The sequence below is a fragment of the Ipomoea nil genome, unplaced genomic scaffold, assembly GCF_001879475.1.
Source record: "Ipomoea nil cultivar Tokyo-kokei standard unplaced genomic scaffold, Asagao_1.1 scaffold2144, whole genome shotgun sequence".
Lineage (NCBI taxonomy): Eukaryota > Viridiplantae > Streptophyta > Magnoliopsida > Solanales > Convolvulaceae > Ipomoea > Ipomoea nil.
The window spans coordinates 4633368-4645882 of NW_017618572.1; the positions used below are offsets into that span (position 1 = coordinate 4633368).

At 34.3% G+C, this 12515-nt stretch overlaps 2 protein-coding genes across 2 annotated transcripts; one reads left to right on the forward strand and one right to left on the reverse strand.

Annotated features, from left to right (window-relative positions):
- Positions 1-1180: 1180 nt before the first annotated feature.
- On the forward strand, positions 1181-4029 carry LOC109148860 (11-beta-hydroxysteroid dehydrogenase-like 5). Its single transcript, XM_019296613.1, has 6 exons — positions 1181-1599; positions 1876-2068; positions 2437-2522; positions 2613-2744; positions 2862-3026; positions 3483-4029. Exons 1-6 carry the CDS (start codon positions 1411-1413, stop codon positions 3789-3791), a joined length of 1074 nt encoding a protein of 357 aa, XP_019152158.1. The 5' UTR covers positions 1181-1410; the 3' UTR covers positions 3792-4029.
- Positions 4030-6098: 2069 nt separating this feature from the next.
- LOC109148861 lies at positions 6099-8696 on the reverse strand. The gene is made up of 3 exons (XM_019296614.1): positions 8164-8696; positions 6747-7004; positions 6099-6640 (listed from the first exon to the last, which is right to left on the reverse strand). Exons 1-3 carry the CDS (start codon positions 8575-8577, stop codon positions 6452-6454), a joined length of 861 nt encoding a protein of 286 aa, XP_019152159.1. The 5' UTR covers positions 8578-8696; the 3' UTR covers positions 6099-6451.
- Positions 8697-12515: the final 3819 nt, after the last annotated feature.

A 12515-nucleotide genomic window follows, 5' to 3' on the forward strand; every position in this document is an offset into this window, starting at 1 on the left:
AATAAGCAAGAAAGGAGTAGAAGCAGAGTTTCGAGAGAGAAAAACAATATTTTCTGGTTATGAAAATGTTCTGCTCTACCACTACTTATATAGGGGTTGAGGAGTTCAATAGTTTTCAATATGGCATTTAAAACCAGCCTTGTAACTCCTGTAACAGCAGGCCATTACCTGATCTTTAATTCAAAAATTTAAAAGGATAGAATTAATTCCGTCACAGTTGAATTAAGGCTCAATGGGAGGACGAATTGTACTAACAACGATTCTGGTTGCTTTGGCTGAACCAAGCAAATGCCTCTGGTTGTCTCGTGCTGTTGATAGGCCGAACCCATCAACTCGTGCTAACTACTGACCATGGTTGCAGCAGGCGCTAGGCGCTAGTCAGGCGATCAAAATATTATGAATGCACGACGAGTATCATATGAATTGAATGTGCATGGGTGCTACTCTTACTACAATGATTGTATAGGCTATTTGTTCGCTAGCAATGAGGATGTTGATGTAGTTGGTAACATAGAACACTAGGAAGGTTAAAGAACCGAGTGCGTTCAAAAGGATAGTGGGCGAAGATTTTGCTATTTTATCGGGTTTTCACGTTCAAATCTGGACTAATTTGCTATTGGTTGCATTTTTCCTTTTAAAACATTGATTCAGTCAGCGTAAATTAGATGGTTAGTGAGATTAGACTACAGTTCCCACTTGGGGCATGATTTTCATTGGAGCCAAACCATATATAAATATATTGGAAAAATTGTAATTTATGCCTCTCATAAATATGTCAATTATTAATGTCACCCCTGAATTATTAGTGGTGTAAATGTTGCCCCTCAATTTTCAAAATGTGACATATATTGCCCCTCCACTGAATTATTAGTAGTGTAAATATGGTTACCCGTCGTTTTTCCTGTTCGAATACCACATTTTTTTCCTCCATTTTTATTTTTTCATTTGTTCTCTTTCCGTCAACAACAATGTTTCTCCTTCTTCCTATTAGGGAAGGGACAATAGGATTATTTTAAATTTATAATATTTTTAAAATAAACCTACTCACCTTTTTTTTTCCCTTCTATTTTTCAACAATTTTCAAGCGTTGATTAGGTTGATATACTCAATTCTCACTTTATTTATATCGAACCTCCCTATTTTGAGTAGAAATTATTCATCATGCACTCGGAGTTGATGAGAGTAACACGTGTTAACCGCCCTTCCCTTCATGCACAGCTATTGTAGGTGTTGATCGTCTAGCAATACATGTCAACCCAACTGACAATACAATACCAAAACCGTTCTTTCTGCCTCTTTCTTTCAATTATCTCAATATCTCATCATCATCTACATCTTTTCTACTCTCTCTCTTGAAAGAAGAAAACTCAAAAGGCCGGCCGGCAAGAGAAAAAAAGCAAATTAATTAAAATGATGGATTTGGTGAACTCAGTGCTGAACTTGGTGGTGCCGCCGGCGAGCTTGGTGATGCTGGCGTTGGCATGGCCGACTTTGTGTTTCATCAGCGCCTGTGAGTGGCTTTACAACCTTTACTACGGGGAGGAGATCATGGAGGACAAGGTGGTCGTCATCACCGGAGCTTCTTCTGGTATTGGAGAGGTACAAACTTTAGTAATTAGTGAATGTTGGGCGGAGCTTAGTAAAGGCCAAGTCTACCACCCAGTGGTTGGAAATCCTCAGGCTCTGCCTGATGAAGGGCTTAAATGGGATGGTCAAGTCCAACCTTTAACGTTTCAAAAATATGATGAGGATCTAGAATGAAATAAAGATACACATTCCCTACGAGCTATATATAATTTTTGATGTAGTAGTGGTAAACACTTGATTTAACTATTTAAGTGAAAGATTAATGGTTGATTATATATATAATGGCAGCAAATTGCATATGAGTATGCAAAAAGGAGAGCGAACCTGGTGTTAGTAGCACGAAGAGAGAACAGATTGCGGGCGATCAGTGAGAACGCTAGGCTGCTGGGTGCAAAGAATGTGTTGATCACAGCCGCAGATGTTGTCAAGGAAGAAGAGTGTAGGAGATTCATCCTTGAGACTATCAACTTCTACGGCCGTGGTAAGCTCCATCGCTAACAACTACATACTTCCTTCTACTTTTATAGCTGTTATCGGATTGAGTTAGGGGATTTGACTAATTCATAGTATTAATTGATTATAGAAAGATGTTAGCTAAATCATGTTAGTTAGTTGATTACATGCAAAATGACATTTTAAGGGTATAAAAAAGCTGCTTTGAGTTATTTTTTGATTTTTAAGGTTTTAGATTAATAAGCTGATTAATCAAACACAGGTGGTCCGGTGTTTAATCAACTCAAACCACTAGTAGATAGTGAAACAAGCTAAAATTGATTGATAAGCTACTATGTTAGTTTCGTGTTTTGAATTAATTATTTCTGGCTTTTTGGTCTGGTTTCCCTTTTGCAGTGGATCATCTTGTGAATACAGCAAGCTTGGGACATACATTTTACTTTGAGGAAGCATCGGACACAACCGTGTTTCCCATTTTAATGGTACGGTTGAGCTGACATTAATTATATTACATACACTCATAGAACTGAACAATATAATAAGTTTTGTCCATTATATTTGAATAATTCCAGGATATAAACTTCTGGGGAAATGTTTATCCTACCTATGTAGCCCTTCCATATCTGCGCCAAAGCAGAGGTCGAGTCATAGTGAATGCATCAGTGGAGAGTTGGTTGCCTTTGCCAAGAATGAGCCTATATTCGGTACGTGATTAATGTTTCTGTAGCTGTAACTGATGGATTAATATAATAATAATGTTTGTGATTGAAAGGTAGAGTGATTTTGATGATTTATGCTTGTTTTCTGAAATAATGAAATAGGCAGCAAAAGCAGGGCTAGTAAATTTGTATGAGACACTGAGGTTCGAGGTGGGAAACAGCATCGGAATCACAGTAGCAACTCATGGGTGGATCGGGACTGAAATGGCGAGGGGGAAAATCATGGTGGAGGAAGGTGCAGAGATGCAATGGAAAGAAGAAAGAGAAGTAATTAAGTCTACCTTCAATTCATTGCTTACATATACATACATACCTAGGGAAAGATCGAGCAGAGACGTTACATTTTTTTTAGTACTACACTCTATTATAATTTAGTATCTGTCCGTATATACTTTTTCAAACTTATTAAAGCACAAAGACTATGACTTCCTATTTGGGAGAATTACTGAGATGCCCACTACTGAAAATTATGAAATTTCCGACCACCTAAAAGTGATCTTAAATCAAGTCAAAAGCCTTGTTCCGACCACTTTTGGTATCTGGAAAAACTTTTGTTGCTATTTCCAACCACTTTTTGGTATTAACTTAATTTAAGATAACTTTCAGGTGGTCGAAAATTTCAGAATTTCCAGTAGTGGCCATTGAGCTACAAGTTACTTGGCAAACTCACTTAATTCCATCATTTTAATTAATTCCCATTGTGATACATGCATGCATATATAGGTACACGCAACTGGACCGGTGGAGGAGTTTGCGAAGCTGATAGTGTCGGGGGCATGCCGTGGGGATGAATACGTGAAGTACCCGAGCTGGTACGACACGTTCCTTCTCTACAGGGTCTTCTCTCCCAACGTCCTAAACTGGACGTTTCGTCTCCTCTTTGACAACCTTAGTGCAAGAACAACTTCTTTCATCGGCACTGGGAGGCCTATAACAATGGAATCATCATCATCTTCCTCACCATTGAGATTGGAAGCACCTTCTCCGGCCGGAAGACCTGTTACTGTCCTTCAACAGCACAAGATGGAATGAATGAATTGATCGAAGCCTCAGCATGCATGCAATGCATCCCACAGTACGATTAGTTTCGTTTTATGTCAGTTCAGTTTAGTTTGATGCAGTTTAGGTTTAATTTGTGGGTGTTTTGTTTTTTGTGTCTTTGCATGTTGTGAGAATGGTTGTACGTAGAAGTTAAGTTCATTTTCATTACATTACTCCCAGTCTCTGCACAGGGGCACAATAATAAATGGTACGTTTAATTTTTTTCCTCTATATCTCTTCTAGTTTTAGCAGCATGCAGTTTCTATATATACTGGTATTTTTTATGCACGATACTTCAAAAATAGGTGTCTAATATTAGTACTTTATATTAAAATTTTTAATTTATTTAAATTTTAGATATTTAAATTATTGTAAATAATAATAATATATGTAAAACATTTTTATAAAATTGATATATATATTTTAGCAAATAACTAATGTGTATATATTATTATTATTGAAGAAAATAAGAAAATATATGGTGGACGTATGTGTATGATAACAATAGTGGAAAAGATAACGGAAATTATAACGATAAGGATATGCTTATCTAAAATATTGTAAAGTACAATTTTTATAACATAATGTATAAAAAAATTTAATATTGTAAAGTACAACTTAACAATAGTGGAAAAGATAACGGAAATTATAACGATAAGGGTATGCTTATTCAAAATATTGTAAAGTACAACTTTAATAATATAACATATAAAAAAAATTTAATATTGTAAAGTACAACTTTTATAACATAATGTAAAAAAAAAAATTTAACAAAAAAAAAAAGGATATAAATGGAGGGTTCATTCATTCTTGTTAGGGAAAATGGCACTTTTTCTCCCTGAGTTATATACTTATAGCACTTTTTCCCCCTGAATTATTTAAGTGACTCTTTTCCCCCCTAAAATGTTAAATGGACATATTTACCCTTAAAATAAATATTTAAAATAAATATTTCATTTATTTTTCTTCTCCAACAAATTATTACTATAATTTGGTTCAAACCAAACAGATATTATAGCAACCAAACCAAAATATTCCAATTACAATTTAGAATCAAAACGCGATATTTAGAGTTTATTAAAATCGCAAATCGAAATGGCCGGTTCATGTTCCAAACTGAAAAATAAAATACATTTATTGTTGAATTTAGACTATTTTAAAATAAAAGATAAAATAAAATTTAAAATAAAGACGGTTCAAAATCACGAACCGGATCCGGAACTGCCGGTTCACGGTTCATGATCCAGTTTTTTTGGTTCATAAATTTAATAAATTGAAATCTAAATATTGGATTCTAGATCTGAATCATAACCGGAAACTTTTAATTCGATTGCTATAGTGTCCGGTTCAGTTCGAACTGAACCGTGGTCATTGCTACATATACACAATAATTTGTTGGAGAAATAAAATAAATAAAATGTTTACTTTAAGGGTAGAAATGTCAATTTAATATAAAATCAGGGAGGAAAAACCACCACTTTTAAAATAATTGAGGGGGCTAATGTGCTTACATAAATAATTGAGGGGGAAAAAGTGCTATAAGTATATAACATAGGGGGAAAAAGTGCCATTTTCCCTTCTTGTTATGTTTAGATGTGGCACTTTATTGGCTTTGATCATGGAGATGAATCATACTCCCTGTCTTCCTATACTAGCTTCTTTTATTACACGTGTAACGCCACCCAAATGCCATGTTTCAGTACAGTTTAGTTGTCATTTCCAAAACCAATAAAATTGTCTTTTTGTAAGGTTAACCATACATTCTACTACTGTGAGACAAAACCTAAAAACTATCTTTATATATATATATATATATATATAGATATATGTCAATGCTGACAGCAACAAATATCCGAAGACAGAGGCCAAAAGCTATAAGTCTACCTTTTCGAGAGGTAAGGTGTTAAACTTGATATTCTACTAATTCATTTTCGAGAGGCATAGTGTTGAACTTAATCTTTCATCTCCTCAACAATTTCATTAGCTACCAATTACTAGACTTGTCAAAAGTTAGTAGCGAAGACGTAACTTTATTTTTTTTATAAACTACTATTATATTTTTGAGAGGCAGGTCTTAAATTTGACCGTCTCAATCCAACCTAAACACCAAGTAATACACTTGGCCTTTTAACAGTCTCCGCCCAACACAAAGAGACTTTGAAATGATTCCAAATGGAATTTTAAAACAAGAATTACCTGTGTTTTTAGGACCAGATCATAGGATTCACTTTCAGGATGTCTTGGTGAATTGAAGACCAGATGATAGAATTCAAGAATATAAATCTGCTATAATACAAGAATAACAAAAACATTGGTGCCAAAATACTGGGACATAAACCTTAATTTTGCTCAATTTAATCCATGTACTTCAACCCACAAAACTAAAGTACAAAGACCAAATTAAACAAAATTATATACTACAATAACACCCACAAACATTTCTACCCTGTTCAATTGGAAACTGCAAGTGGCTGTTTTTCCTCTGGGCTAGAAGAATTTCACAATCAGTAGAATTTACCTACATATACAAAATCATTGTTTTCTATTTTTTTTTTAATTATTTTTCCAGCTATTATAGGAAGTTAAACTACTCCCAACAAATATACTGCCTATATGTTGATCAAAGAAGTGTTCATAAATTACATTGGAATTCATTTGAAAGCATTGGAAACAGAGTAAATGAAGTCCAAGAATCCTGTTCCTTTGAGGAGACCTTTACCAGTCAGAAGTTCGAAATCTAACAGCAATAGGAACCCAATCACAGCAGCTTTTCCATTTATCAACTCATTCTTTCCCGTGAAACCAAAGGCCTCTTGGCTCTCATCAACCACCATCCTCACCTAAAGCATGCACAAGGGGGTCTAGTTTTGAGTCCCGAGAATAGATTTGGTCAAGTGAGAAGAACAAAAACAAGAACTCGGTGTTAATTTTAAGTTTTGTGGTTACCTCATCCACGTTGACATTGGTTGCTGTTACACCAGGTTGAGCCTTCCCGCTGAATACAATCTCAGCAGATGCATCCTTCAGTCCCCCGCTCATGCTGATGTAAATGTTTTCGCTGTCCGTCTTAACGGGGTAAGTAAATAGGGATCTCAATGCAGGAGTCAGAACTCTCAGGACTGGATTCTTTGGGTACCATTCTTTTATTTCTCCGGTTCGCAAGTCAAATGTGCTATCAGTTGTTGGGCAAACGATACAACCATCCTGCACAAAACCGAATCATATCAAATGGAACATTGTAGAAAGAGCAAATACGATACACCAGAGTATGCTGCATGAACAATATTACGAGCTTACGTGCAGAACTTGATACGTTAAACGGTCAAGCATGATTGGAATAACATCTCATGTACAAAAACAACTATGTTTAGTAATATGAACAATGCTTTTAGTTTAGAGGAATCCGACAACATTTCTAGCCACATTAGTTATGATCCCCCAAGGGCATCAAACAACATATACCGCCTTGGCGATCTTGCTGGGACTCGAACCGCTTACCATTCTACTAAAAGCGCAGCGAAGGCACAACTTTATTTTTCCTTATATACGTCACATTTTCGAGAGGCAGGACACTGAACTCGACCCTTCGCCAGCCTCTGCCCAACAATCCATAGTCACCAATTGCTGGACTTGGACATTTATCGGCCTCTGCCCAACAGATTGGGCGAGTGAAATCCTAAGCTCACAACATCTCTGACAACTATAAGACAATTGCTAAACAAATAAACCCCCACAAGTCCACAATTACTATATATATTATATACTTGTTTGTTCCAACACATGCTCAAGAATGAAGAGTTAATATCAGCCGGGGTCCTCCTCCTAAACTTTCAATTTACCCACCTCTGGTCTTTCAACTTTCAATTTAACCACTCATGCTTTTTCAACTTTCAAATTTAACGGCCCATGTTCCTTCAACTTTCAAGTTAACCACTCACGGTCCTTCAACTTTCAAGTTAACCACTCATGGTCCTTCAATTTTCAATTTTTTAATCAACCATGGTCCTAACTTTGCTGCTCTAACGTAAACTAGGGGAAGGACCACAACCACGATTGATTAAATTTGAAACTTGAAGGACCAAGTGTAGTTAAATTGAAAATTTAAGACTACACGTGGCAGTGTCACTATACTCGAAGGACCCTGGTATTAACTCTAGGAATGAATATCCTCATATGTTCAGTGCCTATGCTCTAAATTGCAATTCCGTGCATATTAGTGTTGCTACATTAGGATAAACTATGGGGGGACAAACTCTTTTACATTCTATAAATCCCTTCAAACCTAAGAAGTACATATTTTCTTGGATTGAATAAATATGAGAACAATTGGTATCAGATAAAAAACAAATAGGAAATGGGTGACCTGGGTGAGCTTGGCATTGAGGAGGCCTTCACTGTACGCGCCTTCAGCAGGGGATCGGTTCTCGATGGCAAAGATGTCATCTTTATACCAAAGCAGCAGTATGGTCTCCCCGTTTTGGATGATCACGCGCCGCTCTCCTTTCGGCAGCGCCCCCAGGGGCACAACCGGCACCCAGTTCCCACCTCCCGACGCCGACGGCCCCTCCGCCACCGACACCTCTGCGGCCTGGCAAGTGAACCCTCTCCGGCGACGTGAAACCCCAGTAACAGTGCTGACGGAGATTTTGAAGGCTGAGGGTTGTACACTAGTAGCGGTGCCGGCGAGGGGATGTAGGGGGGCTAATGGTTTACGGCGGTGGGGCTGGGCAGGGATGGGTAGAATGCCGGTGGCGAGTTTGGGCGCGGCGGTGGCCATTTATTTGGTGATGGGCTATTTTTCAGGGATAGAGGTTTTAAGATTGTGTGACTATGAGAGAGAGAAAGAGAAATGTTCCATGCCACAAATAAACTAGTAGATAATGACAATTGAAGAAGGAATGGCTGCAACTACACAAGCTCATAAAACGCAATAACGTACAAAAACAAAGTCACATTTCACAGTTAAGCTGAGCATATAGTTGATTGTTTACAAGTGATTGAGTTACTTTGATTAGATTAATAATATTACCCCTCTGTCTTATTTTATGTGTGGTTCGATTAATGAGGGTTAATTGAAATTATTTTTAATTTAATTTTTATAATATTAACTTTAGAATTAGTATACAAAATTTATATATTTAGAAATTACACCAAAAATACTATTAAACACAAAAAATCAAATCTAAAATTTAAAAATGAGTAAAAATATTAAAGAAAATAAACAAAAAAGAAAGAGTTGATTTGAACAATGAATAATAAGTAGTATATATAAAATGGGACAGAGACAGTAGTTAATTGTAAAATTATATTTGATAAATAAATTATTTACTCTTTGTTAATCACATGTAATTATTATTATTATTATTATTATTATTATTATTATTATTATCATTACTAGTATTTTTATCCCTGCGATGTACGGAATGAAATTGTTGTAATATATTAAGAATATTTAAATTGATATATAATTATTTAAGAGTTCATTTCACTTTAAGATCGCTTATCTTTCCTGACAATTTCAAATTTTATCCTAGACTATAGTTATTAATTATTACAATTTATTCTATGTTATAATTCTTACGTTAATATTCTTACTATTTTATTTAACACTTAATTACTTTTAGATATTATTATTACCACTTATTATTATTATTATTATTATTATTATTATTATTATTATTAGTTTCTTTTCAAGTTCTGTTAGTATATAATGGCCGTGAGGCACAATAATAATATAATCATAATTAAATATTCTTGTTATATAAAGGCCGTGAGGCACAATTTATTCTATGTTATAATTCTTACGTTAATATTCTTACTATTATTATTAACACTTAATTACTTTTAGATATTATTATTACCACTTATATTATTATTATTATATTATATTATTATTAGTTTCTTTTCAAGTTCTGTTAGTATATAATGACCGTGAGACATAATAATAGGATTTCTATTACAATCATTAATTATTCCCTAATTGACCATAATTAAATAATTTGACCAATTATAAAGAGAGATTAATAAATAATGCACGGGACAGTTTTTTAATTAAAAATTTTAAAAATTCATTAATAAAACATAAGGTTCTCATAGTTTTTTTAGAAACTATTTAATAAAGCATTTTTTTAAAAAATTGGTGGGCCAAACCGCCTACGGCTATTTGCGATGGATAGATCTGGAAAAAATACGCGATTTCAAAAAAACATTTGTCCAAAATGGAAAACCGATTCAAAAGTTATGCCTTGCCGAACTTTTGATACTTTATAACTAAAAAAAATAAAAATAAAAATAAAAAAATAAAATAAAATTAATCGCCGGTTCAGCCGGCAAGGCGACTGCGGAGGAGGCTGATTCCGGCCTTCCTCGCCGCGGCCAGCGGCGTGATTTTTGCAACACTGATATATAGGATAGATATAGATTAGAATAGAAATAGTATTACACAATTTTATAATATTAGAATAGAATTTTAACTCAGAATTACGGTAGAAATCAATATATTTTATTAGGAAGAGAGATTATTTAGGAATTGGGCCGGAAGTTAATTTCAGAATTTTGTTTTTATATATAGTATAGAAGTATATATAGTATAGATAGATGACAATAGGAATTGTATTACACTATTTTATAATATTAGAATAGAATTTTAACCCAGAATTATTGTACGAATGAGAAAGTAGGTAGAAATCAATATATTTTATTAGGAAGAGAGATTTTTTAAGAATTCGGCGAAAAGTTAAAATTTCAGAATTTTGTTTTTTTTGTTTTTGTTTTTTTTGTTTTTGTTTTTGTTTTTTTTTGTTTTTGTTTTTTTTTTGTTTTTTGTTTTTGTTTGTTTTTGTTTTTGTTTTTTTTTTTTTTTGAGAAAATCAAAACTTAATGCATTAAATTTCAGGATTTTGTTTTTATATATAGTAAGTATAGATTACAACAGGAATTGTATTACACTATTTTATAATATTATAATAAAATTTTAACCCATAATTATTGTACGAATGGGAAAGTAGAAATCAATATATTTTATTAGGAAGAGAGATATTTTAGGAATTGGGCGGGAGTTAAAAGTTCCGGATTTTGTTTTATATATAGTATATATTACAATAGGAATTGTATTACACTATTTTATAATATTATAATATAATTTTAACCCAGAATTATTGTACAAATGAGAAAGTAGAAATCAATATATTTTATTAGGATGAGAGATTTTTTAGGAATTGGGCGGGAAGTTAAAAGTTCAGGATTTTATTTTTATATATAGTATAGATCATCATCATCATCATCATCATCTACTCCAATAAAGCTAAACCTTTTTGGAATAAAATTGTTTTTATTTTTCCGATCCACCCACTGAAAATGATGTAATTTTTGATATGAGTTAATTCCAGCAATGGTCCTCTGACTATTACGATTTTTCAAAATCAGTCCTTGACTTTTAACTTGGACGAAAAAGACACTTGACTTTCTAAAGTGTTCCACCAAAGGCCCTTCAGTTAAAACACCGTTTCTTGGCTGTTAGTGTAGGGACAATTGTGTCTTTTCATTCTATTGCTTTCTTCTTCCTCTTAGCCTAGCAGCCATGGCTCCTTTCCTCCCGTACGAAGAAAGCAGCGAAGAACTCCAGAACGACTCAAGCAAATGTTCCTCATTTTCCTCTTAGCCTAGCTTTGGATCTGGTATTGTGGATATATACATGCTTTACATCTCATTTGCCCTGTGAAATCCACCCAGGCCAGCTCGAGGTTACTACCTTCTATAGGTTGAACCATCTCCACATGCTTAACTTCTTCTTTTTTTTTTTTCATTGAATTCATAGCTTAATATAGAATTTTAAGTAATGTGTAGCTTAAGCTTGGAAATATATATGTACTTCATATACTCTCTGCTCTGCGATGCTCCACAGCTTACTCACTTTTCCCGTCTCTCTCTAACCTCCCGACAATGGCGTTTCTTGAATGGTTTCTTCTTCTCTGTATTTTCTTCACCTCCGCCTCTGCTAATACTCAAAGTAAGATCCATTTCCTCAGTTTCCTTTGAAAATGCTGTTATTTTTCTGGTATGATTGTGTTTTGTGTTTGGATGCCTTTTCTCATTGCAATGTTGCGATAGTATAGCATACAGTACTCTATAGTTGATCTGGTTTTACGTATGGGTTTTAAATGTTGGACTGGTTCTTGACCTTGTCAAAACACACTGGATTTTGCGTCTCTTTTTGGGTGCATTTGCAATGAAAGAGAAGAATGGAGAGTTTCATTGATGCAAAGTGGTGATGGGATTTCTATTATTTTAGTGTTAGATCTCACCATGGATTGAGAGATATATGAGTCATATATCTCCAGATGGCCAGATCCTTGTGTTTACATTGGTGTTCAACAGTGTATGTTTTTTCAATTAAGCTGCATTTAATGTCTGGATGACAACTAGACATACCTCTGCATGAATAATCTATTTCGATCACTATTTATTGTTTTATAAATACTTCGTTTCAGACTGATGAAGTAGAAGATCAAGCGATTTACCCTTGTACCCTCCACTTAATAGACACAATATAATGAAAAGACATAATTACACATTACACACGGTCAACAAACCATAACTTAACAGAAGGACCTTTGGTGGAACAGTTTAGAAAGTTAAGTGTCTTTTTCGTCCAAATTAAAAATCGAGGACTAATTTTAAAAAATTTCAATAGTCGAAGGACCATTGCTGAAATTA